This window comes from Sander lucioperca, chromosome 18 (assembly GCF_008315115.2).
Source record: "Sander lucioperca isolate FBNREF2018 chromosome 18, SLUC_FBN_1.2, whole genome shotgun sequence".
Taxonomy (NCBI): domain Eukaryota; kingdom Metazoa; phylum Chordata; class Actinopteri; order Perciformes; family Percidae; genus Sander; species Sander lucioperca.
In genome coordinates this window covers 23,592,576-23,620,006 of record NC_050190.1, presented here as the reverse complement: position 1 = coordinate 23,620,006, position 27,431 = coordinate 23,592,576, and the positions used below count along the sequence as shown (strand labels likewise).

General features: G+C 40.3%; 2 protein-coding genes and 1 long non-coding RNA gene across 7 annotated transcripts in view; 1 reads left to right on the top strand and 2 right to left on the bottom strand.

Moving 5' to 3' along the window:
* tmem229b (transmembrane protein 229B) overlaps window positions 1-6,273 on the bottom strand; it is a 12,446-nt gene extending 6,173 nt beyond the window's left edge. Inside the window, exons 1-2 of one of the 3 annotated variants that reach the window (XM_035994577.1) lie at window positions 5,634-6,273; window positions 5,402-5,546 (exon numbers count right to left, since the gene is read on the bottom strand). The gene's annotated coding sequence lies outside the window, so the exon portion shown is untranslated. Of the gene's footprint in view, window positions 1-5,401 lie in introns of all 3 variants that reach the window. The other 2 variants (XM_031310270.2, XM_035994576.1) reach the window with 2 other exon arrangements.
* LOC118493734 lies at window positions 3,029-27,431 on the top strand. Its single transcript, XR_004895700.1, has 3 exons — window positions 3,029-3,202; window positions 14,553-14,555; window positions 27,421-27,431. It is a non-coding gene; the product is annotated as an uncharacterized LOC118493734 (long non-coding RNA).
* Window positions 11,659-27,431, bottom strand: part of mta1 (metastasis associated 1) — a 49,543-nt gene continuing 33,770 nt past the window's right edge. Inside the window, exons 7-18 of one of the 3 annotated variants that reach the window (XM_035994574.1) lie at window positions 27,101-27,203; window positions 26,336-26,435; window positions 24,251-24,439; window positions 22,811-22,885; window positions 22,256-22,314; window positions 21,752-21,951; window positions 19,846-19,997; window positions 18,300-18,489; window positions 18,125-18,214; window positions 17,168-17,323; window positions 14,822-14,971; window positions 11,659-12,495 (exon numbers count right to left, since the gene is read on the bottom strand). In XM_035994574.1, coding sequence (XP_035850467.1) covers window positions 14,862-14,971; window positions 17,168-17,323; window positions 18,125-18,214; window positions 18,300-18,489; window positions 19,846-19,997; window positions 21,752-21,951; window positions 22,256-22,314; window positions 22,811-22,885; window positions 24,251-24,439; window positions 26,336-26,435; window positions 27,101-27,203 — 1,424 coding nt within the window. In that variant the 3' untranslated portion in view covers window positions 11,659-12,495; window positions 14,822-14,861. Of the gene's footprint in view, window positions 12,496-14,821; window positions 14,972-17,167; window positions 17,324-18,124; window positions 18,215-18,299; window positions 18,490-19,845; window positions 19,998-21,751; window positions 21,952-22,255; window positions 22,315-22,810; window positions 22,886-24,250; window positions 24,440-26,335; window positions 26,436-27,100; window positions 27,204-27,431 lie in introns of those variants that run through there. The other 2 variants (XM_031310059.2, XM_035994575.1) reach the window with 2 other exon arrangements.

Genomic DNA, 27,431 nt, shown 5'->3' with positions numbered 1-27,431 from the left:
TTGTATAGAAGATGTAAACGTTTTTTATACTACCCTTTGAAAAAGAAACTGTCATGTTGCTAATCCAATACAACGGGTTGGCATTGGGATGCTAACTTTATTTAACAAATCAGGTATCAGCCAGACACTGGACTCTGTCACTGTTGTTAAAAAAATGACAAAATGCAACAGAGCCGGGTAAGAAATCAAGGTACTGTAATATGAATAATATTGTAATAACATTTTTAATCTCCTGGGATTCAGTTATTGTAATGTTGAAATACATGGTAACGGTATTCAAGCAACTATTTAAATGTTATTTTTAGAATACATACTTTTCTGAACTTAAAATAACTTAAAATGATGTATATTCACATAACAAATAACTACAAATAAAGTTTTCTCAGGGCGTCCTGGTGGTTTAGGGCTTTAAGAAGAATGTAATCCCAACATCCCCGGTTTTAATCCAGACAGATCCCTGCTCTCTCTCCACTCATTTCCTGTCTCCCCTCATCTATCCACTATCAAAATAAAAGGCAAAAATTCCCGAAAGAATATAACAAATATACAAATAAGAAAGGAAGACAACAAAGTGTTCCCTAAAGCACCAATAGCGACCCCCCCCCCTGATAGGTGCAACTTTAATTCTTGTAATAAGCACGTGGGCCCAGATATACAGGAAAAGAAGTGGTTGGTATGATGTGTTGGGGGAGGGGATTTCCTAAACTATTCAACCATCTGACATGCAGTTCTGATGAAGCGTAGTGGCAGCTTAAGGTGTCACTTTCTGCTGATGTTGGAACAAAACCTCTCAGTCGTTTCGACTTGATGGTATAGTGCAAAGTCTGTTCACTCTTCCATATGGTGCCTCTTCTTTGGGGCCGGGTGCACACTGTGCTGCAATCAACTCTGACTTTGAATCTATTCTGGTCTTCTGTTATACCTCTTCTTCTCTATCTCTGTCTCTGCCTGCCCGTCTGTCTGTCTCCTAATCACCCAATAAATATCCACAAAATTACCTTTTAACAAACTGACCTTTAAAGTTCAAACCTTCTCTAAAAGCATCTTCTCTTTCCCTCTGTCTATGTCTTTCTCCATATATTAGTCCCCCACAAACTACAGCTCTTGAGCTCTTTGCAGTTTAATAAAAGAACCTAATGGTGCTGAAACACCAAGGAGATTGTCAGCCGGCGGCCCAAGTTGGGCAATCCGTCGCCCTAGTTTTTGCGGTGTGTAACGTACCGTCGCTATTCGTCGGCTTTTTTTCTGACGATCCAACATTTTGAATCAGCGTCTGAGACGTCATTGAGTGGAATCCATCTGATTGGCTATTCACTCAATTAGTGCCTGAGAACAAAAACAGTAGTGAGGTAAGCAAGCAAACGACTGTCGAGCGGGCACACACAGAAGGCTCATTTTTCATCCTTATCTCATCTGATCAATCCAATGCACAGAGCTGTCAAAACTGGCTAAAATGACATTTGAATGTTCCTTCGAAAAAAACAGAGGAGGTTCAAACTAATGGAATATCTATTTTTGCATATTATGTCAATAAGAGGGCAAACGTACAACGAGATACATAACTACTTGTTTAGGTATATTTATTTCAACATAAACCTGTCTTTTAAAAATATCTACGTACCTATACATTACAAAATAAAATAATGTCCTATACCATTAAAGTCATTAAGACTGTAAACCTCTCTTCCTCTCTCTCTCTCTCTCTCTCTCTCTGTACCGTGGTTGGTGCTAGACTGACAACTGAGTGCCTTAGCAAGTAAGCTAGCTAACTGGCAGACCACTAAATTAGTAATATTTAACAACTTAATGTTTCATTCACACACTCTTGTCACAGTCTAAGAAAGCACATTGCTATCACCAGATGAGTGACAACTTGTTTGGCTCATTTTCTGTAACCAGTGTAGCATTAAGGGATGTTGCGTGGAATTAGCAAGCTAGCTAACTAGCTTGCTAATTTTAGCGGGCCTCTTAGTCCCTCCGCTTCCATACCACAGCGAGACTATTTGCCAAGAGTACAGATGAGAGCCCGGGAGATGGACAATCTGGTTAAACCATGTCCGGGTGGATTACCGCTGCCTGCTGGCATGGAGAGTTACAGTATTTCCTCTCACGCAGGCGCAGAACGTACATGCTAGTTGGTCGTTGACTATGGTCTTTAGCAGTGTGTTCACGCGCAACTTTTTGGCCAAGACACAGGCGACGTGGTGCGACATAAGACACCATAGTTGGCCTTCGTCGCTACTAGATCTTTGCCGTCTGCTTGGTGTGTCAGCACCTTAAAGGCTCTGACACACCAACCCGACGGCCGAACGTCAGCAGAAAAGGCAGTCGGACTGATCAGACGGCTCCCGTCTCCCAAAAAAAAGTGCCTCGGAACACACCAAAGTGACGCCGACTTGAGCGTACGTTCTGCGCGTGCGTGAGACGTAATACCTCTCCATAACAGCAGGCGGCACTAATCTGTATTGTCGCCCAAAAAATGAAAACCGGAAATGACGGAGCACGCTGTCGTCAGTTATTGTTTTTATCAGAGTGTTGATAATAGTGTTAAAATAATGGATTTTTAAAACAAATCCCACATCAAAATAACTCAATGAATAAATAAAAATCAAATAAATAAACTAAGGAGACGTAGTAATGTCTGAAGTCAAACAAGTGAAACCAAAGTAGATTACGCCCTAGGTCGTTTCAAAATTGCATCGCGATTAATTTTTTTATCTCAACCGGTGGTGATCTTTACACATTTATATTGATTTTTAACCGATTCACAATGCGTCCTTACATCCCTATTATCCAGTATTACTTTTATCAATTGTTACACTGTTGCAAAGGGACTTTTTAGTCAAGTTGAAGAAGATACTGGCGTTGTCAGCTCTCGGGCTTCTTCTTGTGGAAGAAGAAAGATGTCGCAGGCGAAAAATAAGGAGAAACCGTACTAAGTGGGTGAAGCCATGGATCTCACAGCGACAGGCTCAAGGAGGTTGCACTGATTCGCTAGTCAAGGGCTAGCACTCCATCAATCAGATTGGTCATTGAGTCCGACTGCCCACCGGCCGATTCAACAAGTCAAATCGGCCAAAATGAAGGCCGACGGCTCCTCCGACTGACGACGGCATGGAACACACCGAACAGACTCGAGTCCCCGACCTCGCCACACTGTCCGACAGCCGATAATGGGGTTGGTGTGTCAGTGCCTTTAGACGTGGAAGCTAAGCCCGTTGTCCTGAATAGCACGTGGGTCATGCCCCATAGATTAAAAATCTTGGAGCAGCTACAGAGAAAGCAGGAGATTTACTGACATGTTCATCATGCTGTAGTGGAGAGTAATGCCTCTAATGGAGGGATGCATGCGCCTGTTAATCTGTTATCAGACAAAGAAGCTTTATAATCAATCATTGACAATGCATAATTGATGCTGGCTGCTCTGCGAAGGTTTAAGTAACAAAAGATCTTTGAAAAACAAAAGAGCTTTTGAGCTAAACCGTCACCCGCTTTGAACTGAGATATTTAGCATGCTGTTTAGTGTTTTTATGTGTACCCAAAGTCTAAAAGGTGCAGAAACCTCTTCTAAAGCAAATACAAAAATCACTTTTATACAATTGCATTTTTTTTAAAGAGGATACTGATACTGGCTTTTTGAGACCAATACTGATATTTTAGTTTAAAAAAACTATTGATACTTTTTTTTTCATATAAACAAGTCTTTTTAATAAGGACCCCCTAAATTTGGTTATTAAAGAATGGTGACCAATATACTGTAAATAAATATTTTTCTGATAAAAAAAAAAAACTTCCTCCAAAGTCCTCTTTGGCGAAAATATGCTTGCTTTTATTCTTTATATTATGGAGCATTTTGTACCTGTATTGGAACAGTGCAGCAGTACAGACAAAGTAAATTCCCTCACACACCTACAGGAGAAATTTGGTTTGGGGAAGTAACTTCTTCCCCTCAACAACGACTATGTGTGTGCCTTTATTGTCTCATTGGGAAGTTCCTACTAGAGGTCTTCAGCAGCACATTCAAGCAGTACAAACAAATCTTTCAACAAACAAACTTTAAACTGTAACTGAACTAATGAGAAGCTTAAACAGTCCTTTTATAGGTTAGTTTTTCTACTGAACTGACAGCTTGGATCAGAAACAGCCTGACGATATATGGTGCTTGTGTGTGCACAGTGATGCGATCACTGAGCTCAGGGGGGAAAAAAGTGAACAAACTACACAGTCAGTGGCTATGAATCTTTGAACTGAACAAATTATTTGAATCAGCAAAGTGATTTGTGATCTCCACCTCTATTCTCACTCACACACTGGAACATTTTGGTTTGGAAACTCTCCTCAACAGTGACCTTTTATGTGCCTTTAACCTGCTGTACAAATGGGCATTCCCAACATACCCTATATGGTCTGTTATAATAAGAAGCAGGAACTGAAATACCTGCATGATTGCATTATGACAGGCCTATACTTAACACTACAATAACTTATACCAAGTGTCCACACAGCTGAGGTTGGCTGAATGTTATTTTTTAAACCAGTGCTTGTTATGGGGTCATTTTAAGGCTGGTGCATGGGTTATAAATAGGTCCAAAATGTCAATACAGTCTGCATAAAGCTAAGTGGGGATATGGGCTACCATGGCAGCAGCAGCACGGATTATTTCACCCCAAATGATATTGAACTGCAGGCCTTATATGGAATAACTCAATGAGGAATTTTGGAAATCCAACCCACAGCCACATATAGCACAATTTTTGCATCCATAAATGTGACCAATAAATGAAATAATGATAGTAATGAATAGCCTCTGTAGATAAAACTCCACGGATTGTAATTACATTAGATGGCCAAAGTCATCATGTTTTGTCCCAGGGGCCAGTGCGCAGGCCCGGCTTCCGGGACTCCGCTGCAGCATCACTCCTCCTTCCCACTGAGCAGTGCGGTACGGTTATCCTCTACCAATAATTAAAAAAAGCCCTCTGAAATCTGACGAAGACGACTTGGAAACACTTATATCCCTTGCAAAGCCTCATTGAAATGCACAAGACACAATTACACACACAGAGCCATCTTTCTGAGCTTATATCGACAGTGCCAAATGAAGAGGGATGCAACCTGTTTTTTAACCTTATGTGCAGCTTTTTACTCTGCATTGATTACAGTGCATTTAATTTGCGACAGTAAAAAAAAAAAAACGCTTGTAAAGCTGCCAACTTGCAAGCAAGCACTGACTGAACGCTATTTCCAATCTAGATTAGTTAAGAAAACAAACACAGTAGCTATATAATTTAAAAGCTTTAGAAACACAATGAAAAGCCATGCTAACATGTTGGCTACATCGGCTCCAGCAGACAGACGTGAATCATCCTCAGTGCAGGTTTTTTTATTTATTTTTTTTTACCTTCAGATTAAGCTCGGCGGTGTCTCCCTCAGCACACAGGCCAGCGGATCAAACACATCACCCGGGGATATTGTCCAGGATGTCGCGGTGCTTGGTCTGCAGCTCGTCTGTTAACCCGGCTTCTCCTTCCTTCACGGTGTCTCTGCTGTCCGGTGGAAATTGACACATTTTACTTCACTGCAGCAGCAGCAGCAGCAGCAGTAGCAGCAAATGCTCAGACAGACTCACGCACTTTTTGCATCCTTGATTAACCATTTCTTCACCGCAGCTCAGCGTGCAGACATCCAGACTGGTAGTCACTTGGCTGAAAGTCCCCTCAGTCAGTCTGTGTAGTCCCACAGGACGTTGAACGAGCTTAGTTAGCTAATATTTAAGCACAGTGGCCATCTCAAAAGTTAAACAAATAACATTAACGTTAAGCATAGCGGAGAATAAATGACTCACAGTAACACTGTACTTTAAACTCATAATGTAGCTAACTGTAAGCAGATGTATGGACAGTGATAAAAGAATAGTTTGACATTTTGAGAAGAACTCTAATTAAAAACTAAAATACCTGTTCTTTCGACATGAACCGTTAGCTTACAGCCATAAGACAAGACAGCTAGTTTAGCTTAGCATAAAGACTCAGTCCAAAAGGAACAAAAACCACGTACCAGCAACGTTGAAAGCTCACTAATTAACAGGTTATATCTCGTCCGTTGAATATGTAGCTAGCTAGCTACAAAAGCAAAGTGTAAAAATAAGAATTTTTGGTTTTATGGGCAGTTGTGTGCTGGACTGGACAGGTTGCCAGACAGACAGCTGTTTTCCCCCTTTCTACACGACTGCTATTTAGGGAGGCACATTGCATTCACAAAAGAAAAATGAAACACCTTATTTTGTAAGGGGTCATCCCTAGGACCCTTTTTCAGAAAAAAGGGTTAGGGTTAGGGTTAGGTCTATTTGCATATGCGCGTCAAACAGCGCTAGGTCTACATAGGCCTATTTGCCATGGAATTTGGCAGTAATGGTGGAAAAAGTAACAGACCGGGGAACATAGGACCCTTTTTTTGAAAAAGGGGACTATGTTCCCCAGTCTCATACAAAGAGGGGAACATAGGACCCAGGGAACGTAGGACCCAGGGAACATAGACACGCTCCCTTTTGTAATGATGAGATTGATCTCGCCAAAATCTTCTTGTTTAAGCTAGCTAGCATGTAGAAATAGCCACGGCTAGCCTTGGTCAAAGCTAGCTAGCTAAATGTACTTACTTTTTAGCGGTTTCCTGTAATTGACATAAAGGATAATGATTGCCATGTAGATTTCATGTTTAGTGTGGTTAAGCTAGCTACGCATAATAGTTTATGCAAAATAGTTTAATATGTTGTTTTCATGGTAATTATTACAAAATGGTAAAAAATTGTATTCCTTGTGTGTTATCAACCATTTAAATAAAGTGTTATCACATTTCTCAAAGTAAATTACTGGATTACTAACATTTATAATTTATTTATGTAATTCCTGTTTAATAAGTAGTAGAACATATTGTTAAAAGCGGCTAAATATTGCACAAACATCCCAACAGGGGACATTTAATTTCACCTGGTTGTAATAAATTTGCCTTTAAAGCTCAACACAGGTAAAGTCAGGTAATTACTGCCCTCATTCATAATCTTCTGCAGGCGTGTGGAGCCAATCAAGCTGTATACTTACAGAGTGTGTCTCACTCTCAAGGTAGCTAATTCTGACTTGAATTTCTAGCTCAATTATATGAAATTCTCATAAAACTTACACAATCATGACACACATTTTTCATTGTTCCTGTTCTGACATATTTTTTTCAAACTTTTGAAGACTTCCTGTTGTGTAACTACACTTTCAGATATTTGTAGTTTGCAGTTTGAGTTGTGAACCCTCACACATATCCAGTGACACAAGTATAGGTGACACCTGCGCCAATAACAATGTATCTTTCTCTGTGTATCTTTGTTTTAGAAAGAGCCAGGAGTAGTGTTTGTTAGGTGTGTAGCAGCCTGAAACCCATATATCAATATCATTGTCATTAACGTCATCACTATGATTTACTACTTCCTTCAGGCCAGGTGAGTTATTCTACTATAATCAGTTACAAATAAGTACTTACGGTTAGGTAACGACTTGCAATCAGTTATTACAGGAAGTCTGTGGCTGAAAACTACAATGTCTTCCTGTTAATTATTATTCAGTAGTGGACTGTGAGAAACCTCTTTTTTCCCATTTTATATTCTACCAAAAAAACATTTCACGATTTGTGTTTTAAAGGGTGCCAATTTTGTCCACTTCCAAAAGCTTTTAAGGCCTAGACTACAATATATTCAGTTCATTTCCCAGACTTTCAAGAAGACTGTAGAAACTCTACTCTGACATGTAGCATTGGTGATCTGAACATTGGTGGTTTACATTTCTTTTTAAGATAATTTTTTGGGCATTTCCACCTTTAATCACCAGGACAGCATGAAAAGGCGAGAGAAAGGGGGTTAGACATGTAGGAAACCTGTCGCAGGTCAGATTCGAACCCTGGGCCTTGCGTTGAGTAATAAACCTCTTCATATGGGCGCGCGCTCTACCAACTGTGCGACCCGGGCGCCCTTACATGTATTTTTAGATGATTCCTTGTAATCACTAGGTCATTACAAGAAGCCAATACTTAGGAACAATACCATAGTGTAGAAATGCTCTGTTACAAGAAAAAGTCCTGCATTCAAAATTATGTAAAAAGTATTTCTTAAAGTATTCATCTGCAGCTCGCCACATCAACAAGGCCCTGATCAATATTTTTGCACATCCTGCAGAGTTATATTGTACATATTTGTTATAAGGTACCAAAAGTAAAAGCACTTATTGTGCAGAATGGCCCATTTCCTAATATTGTCCTATATTATGTATTGTATGATAATTACTGATGCATTAATGTGTTCATTATTTTAACGTTGCAGCTGGTAAAGGTGGGGCTAATTTCAATGACATAATAAACTGGGTCGTTTGTGAATTTCCCCCCGGGGGTCCATAAAGTTTTATCTTAACCTATAATAATACACCATAATGTATGGTTTATTATATTTTGTGTTATTTATCTGAATCTGTTAAATAACTTAAATTGTCTGATAAATGTAGTTGAGTAAAAAGTACAATAATTACCTCTGAGAAGTAGTGGAGTATAAAGTAGCAGGAAATGGAAATACTCAAGTACCTCAAAAGTGTACTTAGTTACTTTCCACCCCTTTACTGGTGCAGGATTAGCTCATGATCGCTCTTTGATGGATTTACAGTAACAATGGCACTACCCATTCTGATAAAAATGATTAAACCTGATGATATATGATAATGTAGTACAGGATGTAACTGAAATATCGACCCTGATAATTGGCCATTCCTTCTAATTTTAAGTGGTCTTCAAAGGTCCCTCTCAAAAAGACGTGAGTGCCTGCTCAGTAATTTCAAGAGCATTGTAATAACGTTATCTGTATGCTCTCTAACCAGATATTTCAATTGGACGTTAATGGTGGATACTAAAAAAAATACCTTATGTATGCCATTTTCCACAGAGCCTCGTAAAGACAGCAGGGGAGCTCAGTCAGAATCATTACGTTAGCAATCAGCATCGACCTACAGATGAGTGGACTGAATCAGAAAATAGCCGGCGAGAACATTCATCTCTGATAAGTATGAGCAGATATTATAAATATTGAGTTTCTCCAGAGCACATAAAAGCCCAGACAGAGAAGAACTAAGCTCTAATTGAAGCCAAAGGCTGGACTATGACATATTTAGAGACATGCAAAATTGCAGTTTGCAGATTTGTTGCATACAACTGACAGTTTGAGAGGATTTAATGGGAAAACTGAGAGAGACCACCCCATTACACATGTGCAGGACTGATTTGATAAATTGATTTAGAGGCTCAATATGGCCTGGCTTCCTGTCAGTGGTGTGAGATTCCTTCTTTTAAAAAAACAAACTGGCCGTATAGGAGCTACAGGTAGTGGAGACATGTTTGGGGGGTTGCCGGATACTTTTTTCACTTCCCTTTTTTTAACTGAAAGTTATTTTCCCCAATATTTAAGCCTGGATACCAGAGGTGGAAGTACTCAGACCTTTTACTTAAAGGGCCAGTGTGTAGGATTTAGGGAGATCTATTGGCAAGAAAATGGAATACAATATTCATAACTATGTTTTCATTAGTGTATAATCACCTAAACTAAGAATCATGTCGGTGTTAGCTTAAAATGGGCCCTTCGGGAGCCGGTCCTCTTCCAGGGAGCCCACCACGTTGCATCGGCATGTTTCTACAGTAGCCCAGAATGGACAAACCAAACACTGGCTCTATAGAGGGCCTTTCGCGTTTTTACGTTACCTGAAGGTTTGGAACATTTGGAAAGGGAGGGGTGAGGAAAGGGGTATTCAGTTGGTTGCAATCTGCAACCTCACCGCTAGATAACACTAAGTCCTACACACTGCACCTTTAAAGCAACACTAGAGAACTTTTCCTGCTTCGGTCCCCCTACAGGTTGGAAGCGGCAAACTTGCATAATGTAATGTAATGGACAATTCAAGTGGAATTGTCCATTACATTACATTATGCAAGAGGACCGAAGCAGGAAAAGTTCTTTAGTGTTGCTTTAAGTAAAAGTAGCAACACCCCAGCGCACAGTAGAAATACTCTGTTACAAGTAAAAGTACTGCGTTGATAATGTTAAAGTAAAAGAACAAAAGTATTGGTATCAAAATATACTTAAGGTACTAAAAGTAAAAGTTATATTTAACTATGCAGAATGGCCCAATTAAGAATAGTCTACATTATATTATTGTATTACAATTATTGACACATCAATGTGTAAATCTCTTCAATGTTGCATCTGATAAAGGTGGAGCTAATCTGTATACATTTATTGGTAGCTTGTGAATTTCCCCACTGGGGATCTATAATCATAATTTACTTGTTGATTATATTTTGTATTAAACTGAATTGGCAAAAGAAACTAAAAAGAAAAGGTAACTAAAACTATCAAATAAATGTAGTGGAGTTAAAAATAAAAATATCTGCATCTGAAATGTAGCAGCGTAGAAGTATAAAGTTGTATAGTTGCATAAAATGGAAATATTTAAGTACAATTTTGGGGTACTTGTACTTTACTTACATACAGTACTTGAGTAAATGTACTTAGTTACAATCCTTGCCACCACTGATGGATACACATACAGTATATCATCATATTCAGCAACTCTTGCAAACATCCAGTGTAATGTCTGATTGAGGGCTTTTAAATGACTATTTTCAGGCAAGACTAACCAGCTCACACAGGTCAGTTAAAAACATTTTTAATTTTTATCTTAAATCTTATGTTGGGATAATTCTGTTGATTGTATTTTAGGTCTGACTTAAAGGATTGTACTTTTGTTTGCCTTGTCTTTTTTCTTGCCCTGTTTTGTACAATTACCTGATATATCTTTACATTGTGTGTATGTTTGTTTATTGCTGGGTTTTTTTTGTAGAGAAATGATCATGTTTTTGTTATTTTTTTTCTTCCTTTTTTTGTTATAGGGGTGGACGTTGAATAAGCCTTTCGGGCTACTCTCCTCTCCTGCACAGTAGTTGCTTGTTTTTTTTTTTTTGTTTTTTTAAATTCTATTGTATCTATTTGTTTGTGCAAATAAAGCACTGCTGTTACCACGGTTGTAGAGGCTTTGACTTTTAGGACACTGGCCTACAGTGGAGCTGGCTCATTTGGGACTTTCAGACTCTCCCGTCTTCAGCTCAAACAAGCACACAAGACCGTCTTAGGAAAAATGTTGTCCTCTGGATTTTCATACATTTAAAAACTAATCTAGGTAAGTAAATGCATTTTAAATCACTTCTTAAAACCCATATTTCTAAGAAAGTTCTAATACGTTCTATCTGTTCCGTCTTATTTTATGGTTGGGTATTTTATTCTATTTCATGCATTATGGAAAATAGTTTTATCTCGTTTTTCCCACGTTTTAAGAAGTGCATTATAAACAAATATTATTTGGTCCGTTTCCAAGGTCAAGAATGAACAGTCGAGCTCGATATCTAAATGGATAGAGATGGATACAACAGAAATGACTGTCAGCAGATGTTTTGTATATTTGTATATTTTCTCATAATGACCTATGACTGATGTTTATATCAAGACAAGCTACTAATGAACAGAAAATAAACACATTGACAAAATAACTGGACATAAAAGCAGAACACATTCTTGATTTTTGGTTGTTTTTTTTTTTGACGTTTGCTTACAAAACATGGCTGTGTTTGTGCATTTAATCTTTTCTAATACCGATCATTTTTTAGGTTCAAAACATATGAAGCAATTTGGAATAAATTTTGCATATACCCTGTTTGCATACCTTTGTGAGTAAGAAAACACCTTTCACCTCTGTGCACAGACACCAAAAGAAGAGGGAAAATCAATTATCTTTTTTAATTACATTATCTAAGCATAGATGCATTACTTGTGAAAAAGGTAGAAAAAACAGCAAGTCTTTCTCAATAAGTTAAACCTCTCTGGCCTGAAGAGTAGGGGCCGGCTCACAAAACAGAAGATTTCCCGTAAAGCATTCAAATTCATTGAAAACAAAAGACAAGGAGTTAACTCGTGTCACTGAAATAAAAGTGCGTCCCCTTGTTGAATTTAACTTGTTAAAAAACAAACAAAAACAAAAACAAAAACATAGAAGATGCAAGTGGCTTATGTTACAGTCCTTCGACCCTTTTCCACAGGGATCTGCAAGCATTTTTCATGAAACTTCACAAGTTCCATCGTTTGATCGACAAACAATAAGCGGAGTTATAGTAGGTAAAAAAAATTATAATAACAATAACAATAATTACAATGACAGTAATAACGAGAAATGTAAGTAATAAACACAGTCCTGTACAGTCAGGCTCATTTTCTGATTGACCGCAGCCAAACGGATCAATTATGGATTGGTCTTCAGCAGTGTGACAGACCCGTACTGACTCAAGGAAGGCGGCCAATGCTGTCCTCTCCTCAGCTGCCCTCGACTATGGTTTGGTGGAAAATGCCTTTCCATTTCATGTCACCCTCTGCTATGGAAAAGACACAAAGGAAAGTGAGTAGGAGCGGTTCTCTTGTTGTCAGATGTTTGAGTTTCCTCGGCTGGCAATGTAATCAGTATGACTATAGTTAAATTATTACACAATATCTTCTATTTACCATAGTAATATACGGTATACAACTCTAAATACAATTCATCTATCTACCATTATTCACGACATAATACGTATCAAAATGTGAAATGGACTGTGGCTGAGTTGGCTCAGTGGTAGAGCAGGCGCACATATACTGAGAGGTTTATGCCTCGACACAGAGGTCCAAGGTTTGAATCCGACCTGTGACAATTTCCTGCACGTCTTCCCCCTCTCTCTCCCCTAGCTGTCCTATCAAAAATGAGAAGCGGAAAAGCCCAAAGAAAAAAAAAAAAAAAAAAAAAGTGAAATGGACAGACGTAAACAATTGTCTGAAAGATGGTGAAAGAACATTGCAATAAAGTCTTTAAAAAAAAAAACAACCTTTAGTGTGCTTTTACACATAACCCTCTTGGGTTTAAACCATAGACTGTTAATATTAATTATTATTCATTTTACAGTCAATGGTTTAAACTAACTTTTTTTTGGCCATTTTTAAAGGAACACGCCGACTTATTGGGACTTTGTCTTATTCACCGTATCCCCCAGAGTTAGATAAGTCCATACATACCCTTCTCATCTCCGTGCGTGTCGTAACTCTGTCTGACGGCCCCACCGCTAGCTAAGCCTAGCACAGATCCTGGAGGTAACCGGTTCCATCTAACCTACTGCTCCCAATAAGTGACAAAATAACGTCAACATTTTCCTATTTACATGTTGTGATTTGTATAGTCACAGTGTGTACAAATAACAAGGTTACATGAGACACAGCCGTCTTCTAACCGTATACAAACTGGGAACTATATTCTCAGAAAGGCGAAGCACTGCTACTCTCTGCTCGGGGCTTCAGGTGCTGCAATCATATCACTCCGCCCAAGTAGCAGTGCTTCGCCTTTCTGAGAATATAGTTCCCAGTACCACAAGATGGCTGTGTCTCATGTGATGTTGTTATTTGTACACCCTGTGACTATACAAATCACAACATGTAAATAGGAAAATGTTGACGTTATTTTGTCACTTATTGGGAGCAGTAGGTTAGATGGAACCGGTTACCTCCAGGATCTGTGCTAGGCTAGGCTAGCGCTGGGGCCGTCAGACAGAGTTACGACACGCACGGAGATGAGAAGGGTATGTATGGACTTATCTAACTCTGGGGGATACGGTGAATAAGACAAAGTCCCAATAAGTTGGCGTGTTCCTTTAAGCCTTTATTTATATAGGCCAGCTGAAGGCATGAAAGGGAAGAGAGAGAGGGGGAATGACATGCAGCGAAGGGCTGCAGGGTGGAGTTAAACCCGCGGCTGCTGCGTCGAAGGAGTAAACCTCTATATATGGGCGCCTGCTCTACCAGTTGAGCTAACCAGGCGCCCAACTCCGGTGCTTTTACCCGTTTAGTTTGGTTGGTTACGGCTGGTGTGAAATCTGTCGATGGATACGGACTAACAATCTGACCGAGACCGCCTGAAAAGGTGTCGGTGTGAAATTGTCACGTTTGGTTTTTACTAAAAACTGCTACCTCGTAGCTAATCAAAATAAAACTGCTGATAAAGACAGGAGAGCTGTGCTGCTGTGTTCACGGTGTCCTCTGAAAATCACAATGATCACAACACTGATGGTGATTGTTGGTGGTGTTGTTACTATCAGAATGTTTCACCTCAGCATGTAGTAACCGTAGTATACCGGCACATCTGGAATGTTGTTTTTGTAACAGTAGATTGTGTAGTAGTAGATGTGATCTTAGCATTCATTTAGAAGCTAAAAACCTCCATCAAATCTATTTGCTAACCCCGATCGGGATCGGACATGTATCGCCTTTCGCCCTTTTGTTGCGTTGCGTTTTAGCCCAATACAGTAGCCAAACTCCACAAAACTATTGCACAATTCTACCACAGAAGCAACAGAAAATATTGTGTGGTGTGGTGTGGTGTGCCCCCCCCCAAAAAAAAAAAAAAAAATAGTAAGTGAAACAAGTTGCAGCTTTGACTGATAATGACTATAATCTATTATTTCTTCATGAGCACACACCAGAGAGGATAAATATACCCACGAGGCACAATAAGTAAACATATAAAAATATTAAGTATATTATAAAGTATGAAAATAAAGTGTGTGTCACACCTGACAAGCAGTCTGATATGGAGTTTTTCGAATAAAGATCTCCAAAACCATAGAGAAGAGTGCAAGACAACAGAGACTACAGAGCTAAGAAGAAAAGAAAAAAACTCACCTCACTGTGGTTTGTAGTAGAGGTTGTTCCCACGGATTGATCAGTCTAGTTCGTGTACCTCGTCCTGCAGGGAGACTGAGGGCCGCGCGGCTTCGCTCAGGCGTTTGGCCATGATGTCCCACTGTGGAGCCAGGACTTTGGATTTAGAGCCTGCAGAGGAGGAAGAGAACAAGAGATGTTGGTCTCTCACTGACTGACTGACTGACTGACTGACTCTCTCACACACACACACACACACACACACACACACACACACACACACACACACACACACACACACACACACACACACACACACAAGGAATCACTAAAGGATAAAATATTCTGCCCCCTGGTGGCTCCATAGAGTACTAATGTCTCATGAATAAACATTATTATTCATGTATGTATGTGTTTTTGTCTTAATCTTTGACTACTCTAACCAGATAAAGTTTGGAAGACATACATCCATAAAATCTTAATATCTAAATAACCGCAATGTAAAGGTTTCAATCAGCCCCATCAATGGCATTTTATCAACAGTATAAACTGTAAATAGTAAATACACTCTTCTGTTTTACACAGAAACAACCAGCAGCCGGTATTTGGAAAATACCAGTTCACAATATGACATTCAGCAATTCTTTATTAGCATCCATTATCAGGTTGTTGACAATCTGACAAAGCTACATTTCTAATAATTTGGCATTCAGCCTGCAACACATGTTTAACAACAACCATAGAACATGAAGCAACATTATTTTAACATTTATATGTGCTTTGCTACACTTGTGAGGTCTGGCGAATAATTAAAATAGCTCCATAACATGATGACATAGATCGAAAAACAAAGGAGAGCAGGTTATTTTAACCTGCTCTCCTTATAACAAACAAGAAGCCAATTAGTAAACTTTAGTGTTACTAGTAGGTGGATTTCTGAACTAAAAATGTAATTTCTCCTTGGTGGATTAATAAAGTACGTTGTTCATCTTCTTCTTCTTTGGACAGAGCCAGACTGGCCATTTCCCGTTTCCAGTCTTTATGCTAAGCTAATCGCCTTCTGGTTTTAAGCGCCATACTTTAAGAACAAACTAGGTTTCTATCTTCTCTCAGTGAGAAAGAGAATAACATTTTTTTCCCCAAAAAACTATTTAAGTTTCAGTCTGTCCAGAATAGTTGGTATAATAAAGACCAATTTGAATTATATGGAAACAACAAAGTCTAAAAGAAAACAAGTATTGCAAAGATCGTTACAATTACCGATTAAAAAATAAGAATAAGGTTGCTTGTGGAAACCATTCCCGTCTTCTGACAGATGACACATGATATGAATGACTAAGTTGATAAATTGGCGGTAAAAAAAAATGAAAAAATGAAAACTAATCCCCAGTACTTGATCCTGGCTGCTTTCCAACCTCAATCTCCCCCTGGTGTGTTATCCCAGCCTGGGCCTGAGGTGGGCTCACACACCAGTGGAGATGCTCTCCCTCAGGATACACTTACCAAGCCCTCCTCCTCCTCCTCGTTGCTGTTACCATGACAACATAGACCGTAGCCTCCAGCTAAAGCAGCAAGGCCGATCCGATCCTCTCGCAATCTCTCTCTTTCCCTCCGTCTTTCTCTGGCATACTCTCACTCTCTTGATCTCTCAGTCTGTCTCTTCCCCTCTCTCATTTCACAGGGGAGAGGGGAAAGTGGGACATAACCCAAAAAAATAAGAGCCCCTAACAAACTCTTAACCCTTCAGCGGTGTGGTGTAGTGGCTGAGTGAGCCGTGGAGCTCAGATATGCCTTTACCTTCTCCTTAAAATATTATAAATAACCAATGTTTAGCAAAGATATTTATAAACGCTTTAACATTTATGTGTAATGTAATATTATTTTAGATTGTGTTAGTACAGTTATAATAATTAAAATTAGGCTGGAATGACACGAAAATGCCATAAAAAAAACATTAAGATTAGTTTCAAAGCTAATGATGACAGCATTATTCCACTCCAACAGCTGCCTTTAGAGTCATATGTGCACATAAAAACACAAAAAGAACTGCACTTTCAAGTAATTTCCTTCATAAAATATATCTCAATAAAAGTATCCCATTAACGCAAACAAGTAATTAGTAAATTAGATGAAATGACTACAGCAGGGATTGAGATCATATTAGATATGTTAAAGTGTGCTAATATTCTTTAATAACTCATTGCGGAAGCTAAAATCTGAATATATACCAAGGATAAGAGGTATTAACAGCCAAAATAATTGCTCTATTACAGTATCATGATGCAAAAAATAATGATGAAATTGAAATACTTTGAGGCCGAGAAAGCAAACAAACACACATATACTGTCCTCTCTCCTCTCACTCACCATCCAGTCCGTTGTGCTGTTCATAGCTGCGTTTGCCCAGGATGGTGGGGGAGCCATTGTTGAGGATAGGAGAGGACTTTATGGGCGTCAGGCTGCCTGTAGAGATGGACGCTCCACGAGCCGGGGGGTCGGGTTTGGCTGGACGGGGATGTGCTTCTGTAGATGACAAAGGGAGAGAAGAAGAAACATGAGGGGAGGTGGAGGAAAGGGAACGTAAGTAGTTGTTTTAGATAAGAAGGGAGGACAACAAGGAGCCAACGGAGGATTACAAGACTATAATGAATTAAGTAACCATAAGTGACAAAATATTTTCAAACTGTTGAATTGGAACAATTGGAAGATGGGCAACTGCTAACTTTCTTGGTTGGTATTAATTAATTTATGTTTTTAGATTATTTTTGGGGCATTTCCGCGTTTAATGGATAGGAAAGCAATGAAAGGGGGAGAGAGAGGGGAAAGACATGCAGGAAATCGTCCCAGGTCAGACTCGAACCCTAGACCTTCTGCGTCGAGGCATAAGCCTCTGAATATGTGCGCCCGCTCTACCGACTGAGCTATCCTGGCCACAGGGCCAACGGGGCGCATTAATATCTGTACCAAAGTTCATTGCAATCCATCCAGTAGTTGTAAAGATATTTCACTCAAAACTACAAATGTCGACCTCATGATGGCGCAAGAAGAAAAGTCAGAAGATCACCAAAGTCAGTAGGCCTCATCCTCTGGGGGCCGTGAATGTCTGTACCAGGTTTAAAGCCAATTCAGCCAATCATTATTGAGATATTTCAGTCTGGAACAAAGTGGTGCACCGACCGACTGACATAGAGCCGTAAAGCCACGCACCAGCGTGTCTAAAAAGCAACCATCGATCCATTTACAACACCACACCTACTTAAAACTCACTGAAAATAAAAAAACTCAAAACGTAAGAGATGCAGTGGGCGACCGGCATCTTCTTACCTAAATACCGAACCACAGACTCCAGAGGTTTACGTTCCACAGGTTTCAGTGGCGAAGGCTTTTTTGGCCCATCTGGCAACCGCAGCGCACCTGCAGAAATTCATTGTAGAAATACAGTAAATAAAAACTTAAATGCAACCCAGTCCACCTGTGAGGACAAAGAAAAGGCGCTTACACTCTGCCTTGATGGCTGCTGTGTTGACAGGGAGGTAGGGGTGCCTGGCCAGATATCGCGGCCTGATGATGTCCTTGCAGATGCGACGTGCCACCTGCGTCAGGGTGGTGGTCTGCAGGAAGAAAGCCTGTCGCGTCTTCACTGCAAATTTGGGGCTGCCGCTGTGCCGCAGGGGCAGGCCGTGGGGGCTCTGGAGGTACAAACGAACCATACAAACGGTTAGATACCATTTTAAGGTATTTTATTGTGTTACCTACAGAGCTTTTATTGTGACGGGGGAAAGCGGAAGTGGATAAAAAGAGTTGTAATGACTGGCCGTTGACTGTGTTGTGGGTTAATAAAGTGAGACGTGCAGTGCTGTTTTTGTTCATTGGAAGCCTGTGTTTCTTTATTTTATAGTCGAACCTGAGTCTAGGCAACATAATGAACCATCGGTTGCACCGTAAATGTTCAGCAGTGTGTTTGTGGCCTTGATCTGACGAACACTGATGGACCGGGGACAGGTCATTTCATCAGCCGACTGATGGCAACGACAACATTTGGAGTAAATCGATGGATTTAATCACTTATTGATACTGGTTGGCAAAATGGAGCTGACTGGAATGCTTCCCAAAATGCACCATCCATTTAACACACTGGCCCAGTTAATGCAGACTACCAAAGTCACTTAGTAGCTAATATTTTACTTTAAACAAGATGTATACCCATTCAAAATGTATGTGGTACTTAATCTCGCTTGTTGACATAGTACACACAAATGGGTATGCACACATTTACAGTATTTACACGTTAACGTACTCTATGGTTCCTTATGAGAACAAGAGTTAATTACGGTTACCTGTTAAATGTAGAAACATTTTTTTAAGGTAAAGTTTGAAAATGTTCCAGGTGAGGGATATCATGGGGAGACTCCAGTGTTAACCTCCATCAACTGCTGTGTTTTTAGTTCACAAAGAATTAGAGTTTGGCTAAGGAACATTTAGATTATCTTGTTTAAGATGTTTGAGTGCAGGGTATTACAGTCATTTTTGCTACTTAAAAAAAAAACACAGAAAAGTACCAAATTGTTTTGAGGTACGCTAAAACAAATCAATGCCAGCTAACTACCTGTTTGTGCACAGACCTAAAACAATTAGTTGATTAGTCGATCAACAGAAAAGTTAACCTTTAACTACTTTGATAATCAATTCATTTTTTTCGTCATTTTTCCAACAAAAAAATACCAAACATTTGCTGGTTCCAGCTTTTCAAATGTGAGCATATGATGCTTTTCTTTGTCCTATCCGATAATAAACTGAATATCTTTGGGTTTGGGAGTGTTGGTAAGATTAAAAAAAGGCATTTAATCAAAATAAGCAGCCCTAAATAAAAACTTGGTTTAACTTGCATGAGAATGAGAAGAAAAGGATTTTCTCTGGAGGATGAAATATTCCTTTAAGGGGAGGGTAAGGCTTTAGGCAAACAGTAAGGCTGTTGTTTGGGGTTTGCAGAATAAATAAACGAAATGAGTCCAGTGAAGCACGTGTGTGTTTGTGTTAGTTTGTACCATGCTGATGCGGTTGGGTCCAGGCCTCTCTCCATCCAGTCTTGTGGGCATCTTCAGCCCGCCGTACTTCTTCCAGTAGGTCCAGCATGAAGCGCACAGGCGACACTGCATGTTGGGAGGTCCCCACGAGTACCATTGGTAGGAGCTGCTGGCTACGCACACACACACACACACACACACACACACACACACACACACACACACACACAAAAGAAAGTATTATATAGTAGTGCAGTGTGACAGAGCAACACACACCTACAGATATGGAACGTGCCCACGACGGCTCATAATCCATACATAATCATGAACACGTGCAGGCAAGGGAGAGCACAACCATTAAAGTGCTCATATTATGCTCATTCAGGTTCATAATTGTATTTAGAGGTTATATTAGAATAGGTTTACATGGTTTAATTTTCAAAAAACAGCATATTTTTGTTGAACTGCACACTGTTGCAGCTCCTCTTTTCACCCTGTGTGTTGAGCTCTCTGTTTTAGCTACAGAGTGAGACATCTCACTTCTGTTCCATCTTTGGTGGGAGTCACACATGCGCAGTAGCTAGGTAAGGACAACTAGCCAGTCAGAAGCAGAGAATGAGGGTGTGTCACGCTAGCAGCTAAGCGAGCATTATAACGTGTGTTACAAAGTGACCACGTTTGTCACGGAAGTAAAGGCTGGACTACAATAGAGCTGTTTGGAGCAGTTTGTGAACAGTGTTTTCTGTTGGAGATGGTAAGTCCCTTTGGGGTGGACTTTGGGCTTTTTCACTTTGTAAACCTATAACATGCACAAAGAAGATATATAACACAATAAAGGAAAGGGAAAAGGCCAAAAAGCATAATATGAGCACTTTAATCATTCATCACTGAATTAACTACAACCATTTAAATAACTCAAATAATACTCTGCTGCAGGGCACGTCATGCAATTCTCTCTCTCATCTCCACTTTGTAAATATAGTATCAAATGTGTGCCCCATACAGAGAGTATGGCGTCGATCGGCGCTCTTTGAATTATCCGGTAAAAAAAAAAATGAAAATGTAAATGAATGCTTTGGTTTAAATGAGTGGTCATTTCTAACGGGGTGCTGTTGAAAACAGAAGAGGGAGGTTTCCATTAGGATTTACTGAGGAGTGCATGAAATATTTTTGTTGGATGTTAAGTTATACTAAATCACAAATATACATCATACAGAAGATGTTTTACTATACTACTAAAAACAAAAGCAAGCCTTTAACCGCACCATTTCATCACATTAAAAACTGATACTTCAGAGTATGTCCACATTAAGCCGGTTAACTTTGTTTTGGCCCTGCTTGCACAGTAAAGCAGCAATTTTCTCATCAAACTGACCATGACTGTTTCCAAAGCAGATACATTTTGAAAGGTTGGCTTGGTGTTTTAGTGTATTAGTAAATTAAAGAGGACAACCTCTCGTAGCCTCTAACTTGTGCTGACATTTTAAATGTCAATAAAGCCGATTACACAGCACAAACAAAGTCATTAACCTGTATTAATGTTATGTTGGGTGTTTTGCCGAGTGCATTTTAAGGACTTGTCTTAGAATGCACCTTTGAGTGAATAACATAAAGCTTGTGAATTAATAAATGCATCTGTAAACTGATTCTCATAAAAGGCTTTTTAAATTATATAACTTTTTAGGGTTGTTTTCCACTCAAGGTGAAAGCATATTCAGTATGCAACAGCCTCTCTAAATATAATTGCACCTGTGAATGCCAAAGCAATTACCCTAAGTTCATCATGTTCAATTTAGTAAGACTTATTGGAATCCTATGAAATCTGGTCAATACTTGTGCTTGCTTTTTTTATTTTATTTCAACAAGTGAAAGAAACAGCAGCTGTTGCAGTCTAATGACAGCAGTGTTACACATGCAAATGACTTACTGTAGCAGCTTTCACAGGCTCTACCGAGGCCGGGAGTCTGCGCTGAGCCTGGAGGTCCGGGGGCCCCTGGGACCCCTGGGACCCCTTGGATGCCTGGGACCACTTGGACGACTGGTACCCCCGGGACCCCCGCAACTGCCGCTCCATTCACCAGAGCTGGTTTTACATTGTTACTCAGCTGGTTGGGGTTTGGCTTGTTACTGGAGGGGGCACAGAAACAAGGAGAGGGTCAGACCAGCATAGATAATACAGGCCAAAGAGAATAGATAACATTCATCAGACTGCTGCCAGAGACAGCAGTTATACTGATACTGTACTAAGAGCTGTCATGAAAACAAATAAAGGGAAAGAAGGGTCCAGGGCCGGATTTAAAATACTACACGTTGCTGTAGAGGGTCAGAACAACTCTAAACTTTTCTTGATAACTCCATGTATTCAGATGAAGGAGTTGCACACGTGATCTCTGACGAATATAATTAACCACACTTGCACCGAGATACTCACTAGTTGGGGATGTAGACCTGCTTCAACTTGCTTTCTGCCTCGGCTGCTTTTAATCGTTTCTGGAGACGAGACAGAGGTCAAGGAGGAGGGAGAGAGTAGAGAAAGAATGGCGGGATTAGACAGGTTAGCTCCAACAACACCCCATACCAATTTAATTGATTTTAAGGATTTCTGAATTTATAATGAGAACTATAGGTATATGATTATTTTTGTTATACGTTGTAATTTGGAGCCACGCTGATGCCAGAATACAGATGTATGCCAAAACATATAATCAAACTGACAGAGGCCAAACTGAGAATGAGCACAAAAAAAGTTAGGATCATTTTTGGGCCTGAAATGGGGCCAGAAGAGGACGAGAAACACTTGTTTCTGTAACACTGTAAAAGAAATAAAGATAAACAATGTTCCTTTTTCACTTGGTATGCAAATCAGACGCAAACAAAAAGATCAATGTGTAACACTTATTGGGCTATAAAGAATAATAAAAATACAGCTAATTATATTATATATATATTTTTTTTTAAATCCCTAAGATATAATGAATGTTTTTACCTGCTGAACATATCTGTCTGTGGTCTTCCACATGTAGTAATACTCAATAATACTTGTCAGGGACTTCCAGGGCAGCTGGAGAAAGAGAGAAGGCACAGTGTAATCATTATTTCAGTGTTGTCGTTAATAAAATGGGGAGAGCAGGCCGACAAAGAAATGTGTAATATTTTCTACACACACTTGACTGTCAAAGACACCTTTTAGCAGTGGAGTTAGCACTCCCACATAAATATACAAATGTCTTTAGCCCACGGAATGTACTCATCGGTCACAAAAACACCATTTACTATGAGGAGATTTCGTCATATAAATGAAACAACTGGCCCCAGAATCCGTCTGAGCCCACTGACGTTGCACTGTAAGGTTCCCTCTGAGAAGTTTGAAAGGAAAATGAGCTGTCAAGTGGAGGCCCCACCCATACTGATGGTGTAGTCCTGTTGTGTGAGAGAAGGCTTGGGTGGAAACCTAAGGGAGCAGCACTGACAGCAGCCAGCCACCAGGTGGTGGAGTGATGCACACAGTGAGAGCTCGGCACAATGCGTATTAGTAAAGTCCACAAACGGCAGCACTTCTCAAAAGATATTTCTGTGGAATGTTTCTCTGGATAAATGGTCATTGTGCTTCGCTTTAGCGTTTTCACTTTACACTATGGGCTGGCTGCAATCTCAGCTCACAAGACTACTACTGTGCTTGAAAGTTATTCTGTCGAACGTCAGCTAAATAACTAAATGTCCAGAAGAAGTTCAATTCTAATTATGTGGTTTCTGCACTCAGAATCTCTAAATCAGAATTATTAGGCAACCCCACATGCAGGCTAATGAGCAGCATACCAAGTGCTCAATATGTCTTCCACTACACTATTTAATCAAGCTGAAGCTTGAAAAAAAGATCCAAACCACACAGAGATATGATGTATAAAATACAGCCGCTCCACAATTAAAGGAGTAGTTGGACATTTTGGAAATAACGCTTGTTCATGTTCTTGCAGAGATCAATACCACTTGTGTCAGTTTCCATTAATATACTTCATTTGATTCAATTGAAATGTCACTTGAAGTCAAAAATAGGGATAATATAAAGTGTAAGAAAATGCATTTTCCTCAAAAACATTTAGCATCACAATCATGTGATGTCTCAGCCCCAGCTGTAGGATGTGGTTGAGGAAATGCCACTACCAGCATCTCTAAAGCTCACTAATTAACATGTTATACATTGTTTGTTTAATCCGTACAAAACCAAACGGTACAATCCACACGTTGTCGTTATACAGCCAGACTTTGACTTTTCTTTTTGTACCTTTTAAGAAGGCTCGCCGTTCCTCCCGGTTTCCGGTCTTAATGCTAAGCTAAGCTAACCATCTACTGGTGCAGTTTCAGATTTTATTTCCCCAAATATCTAACTACTTCCTTGCCATTTGCTTTTTATTGGTTTGCCACTCACAAAATCCTGTTGGATGTCGGTGAAGTCTTTGCCGTATTTCTCTAGCGCCTCCTCGAACAGGTTGGCCTCCGAGGCGCTCCACTCCTCCATTTCATCCCTGCAGAGGACGGGCCCGCCCTGAGGCACCAGCGCTGTGATGGCTCGGGTCATGTCATAGCCCGTGGCATGGAGGGTGTCCATGGCGTGAAACTAAACACGAGAAAAAATATAACACGTTAGTCTCAGGACTTGTTATTGTTGTTTGAACCACTTATGCAATGAATATTATGTTGGTTCTTGTTGGGAGGAGTGTGACTTGTATGATTTGTTCAGTCCAGGGAGTTAATATGCAGCCCCTTGTTCAAGGCACTGTATGTGTGTGTGTGTGTGTGTGTGTGTGTGTGTGTGTGTGTGTGTGTGTGTGTGTGTGTGTGTGTGGCTAGAAGGCCTCTCATCTATGTTTTAAATATGAGGATAAGATCTAGGGCAGAGTAGACCCAAACCAGGCTTCTTGGGCCAAGTGTTTATTGAGGTCTGTGTGTTGTTTAGAGCTTAGATCTGGCTCAAAAAAATCAAGCCCGACCCAACCCAAGCCCGTGCACGTTGTGTCAGAGACCGGCCCGGCCCGACACATTAACTGGAATTATAAGCCCGAGCCCGATTTCAACCCGACACTTTTTTAATACATGGGCCGTTATAACTGACGTTCTCAACTACAATTCAGAGTTGTTTGAACTCAACGCATTTTTCTGTGAGGGCTTGCTTTGCCCTCATGCTTGGAGAAGTAACAAAAGAGGACGTTGAAGGCTGACTATCATCTTTTCTGCCACGGCGAGCCTGCTTCATGTGTCTGTTCATCATCCAAGTCCCCGTTTTATTTGCTGTCATAGGCGAGCAGCGTGCCGCACTTAGCCTAAAGCACTCTACAAAGCCGACACATATGTTGTCACTGCCCACGACTTGTTTAAATGGTTCCATACCTCCGACTTTCCTCCAAACTTGCTCAAAGGTAATTCTCCTGTTTTTCTTTTTTTCTTTACATCCTCAAGCTCCATGTTGCACTTAAGCTACACCATACAGCCCAGCAGTCCCGGTGTGAGAGGAGGAGACTCCGCGCATGACACATTTGTTACTTTGGCCTAAATATAGCCTATATAGATAATATTTCTGATTATGGCATAGCTTTCTCCCCACCCAATTAGGCTAATAAAGTAATGATTAAAAAAAAACACAAATGCTTGATCAAGGGCCCGGCCCGGCCTGAGGATAGTGGCGGAAAATAATTGCCCGGATCGGGCTCGGGCTGAGAATCTAAACTCTAGTGTGGTTATCCTTAACAATCACTAACAGACTAGTCTCGCATTGCCTGGCTCTACCACACATACATTCCAGGATAGGAGAAAAAAAACACTCTGGGGTGGTTTGCATTTCTTTAAACCAATCAGAATGGTCTTGGGCGGCGCTAAGCTCCGGACACAGCGACGGTGGCTCTGCAAAATAGTCTCGGGAAGGAACTTGTTTTTGTGGAACATTTGAACCCCGCAAAAGAAAACACCACATATAATATTAAATGTTAACTGTTCACACAATACAGTAACGTGAGCTATTTAAATGAGCTGGATACATGGTTAAACGTAATTTGCTCTCGTCAGTGTATCGCCTGTGTAAAGTTACTTAGTCCACAGCCATTCCCACCAATCGGTCCCAAAATTCCCAGAGTTAGATAGTAAATGCCGTAAACATATTCTTTGTAAATCTTTACAATCAGTCCCAGAATGAACTTAAAAACTTGCCATTTTCAGCGTGTAGCTTGCTAGCTCGAAGTTTGCCGTTGTCTCCTGATGAGCGAACAGAGTTTAAGAACGGCAACACACAGAGAGCGGAAAACGAGTGACATCCGGCAATTAAATGAATATATTCATCCTGGAAATAGTTGATCCAGACTACTGACAGACACACACACACACACACACACACACACACACGCATGCATGTACACATGCGCACTACATTCATTGATCAACACAACTGCCACACTTTCCACCTCTGGTGTGATGCGGATTTAACCCAAGGCTGCTTTCATGTGTGTATGTATGAGTAGCTCACCAAGGTGATGTCTCTGGAAGCTGCAGCAGCACTCATGTGCAGGCTGGGCTGCCGGACAGAACTACTGCAGTCCAAGGCTCTGGCGAATGTACCTACTGACCTATGGGACACAAACATGACGCAAAATATAAAGAAAATGTATATAGAGAGAGACACAGGTAATAAACTTTCAGTTTTACTTTCAAGACTTAGATTTACAGTTCCATCCGACGTTCTTTTTCTGAACCATTTATGCACAAAAACAAACCCAGTGCTTCCTGATCAAATATTCAGTGTTGCAGTGTTGCAGAGCAAATGATACAACTCCAGCCAATTTGCATTGAAAAACCTAAAACTTGGGTGCCTGGGTAGCTCGCCTGGTAGAGTGTGTGCCCGTATACAGAGGATTAGTCCTTGACGCAGCGGCCGTGGGTTCGATTCCCACCTGCGGCCCTTTGCTGCATGTCGTTCCCCCTCTCTCTCCCCTTTCATGTCTAAAGCTATCCTATCTAATAAAGGCCTAAACATGCCCAAAAAAAAACAAACTACTAAGCAGCCATATTCAGCTAAAAAAATAAATAAATTGGGTTTGGATAATGTCCAAATTAATCTTAATGCAGAGACACCACTCTTATAACTTCAAAATAAAGCAAGAGGCAAGAGACTTATAGCTTAGCTTAGCACAAAGACTGGAAGCAGGGAAAGAGCTAGAAAGCAACATGCATGCATTTCTTCTTTTTTTCTTTTTCATTACTTGTATGCTTTTGCACTTCTGTGTTGACTTACCGAGCTACTACTAAGAACTGGTCAATCTGTTTCTCCGTCAGCGAGCTGTTGGGGTCCCAGACCTTCTCCTCTAGTTTCTCCAAGTCTCTGCCATCATCCTCGCCTACACAGACCCAGAAGACACACACACATGCAGACACAGTGGGTCCTACGCTGTTCAAGGCCACTACGGTTCCTTATTGACCACATATGTACAACAAAAGTTTGTAAATGCCACAATCAAATTAGATTTTCTTCCTGGTTTTTTCCTTCTTTTAAAGGACTACCTCATGCAAAGTTTTAATGAATCCCACAGTTTTAAATAGGTGGGGTCTGTCAAGCTGCCAGCCTG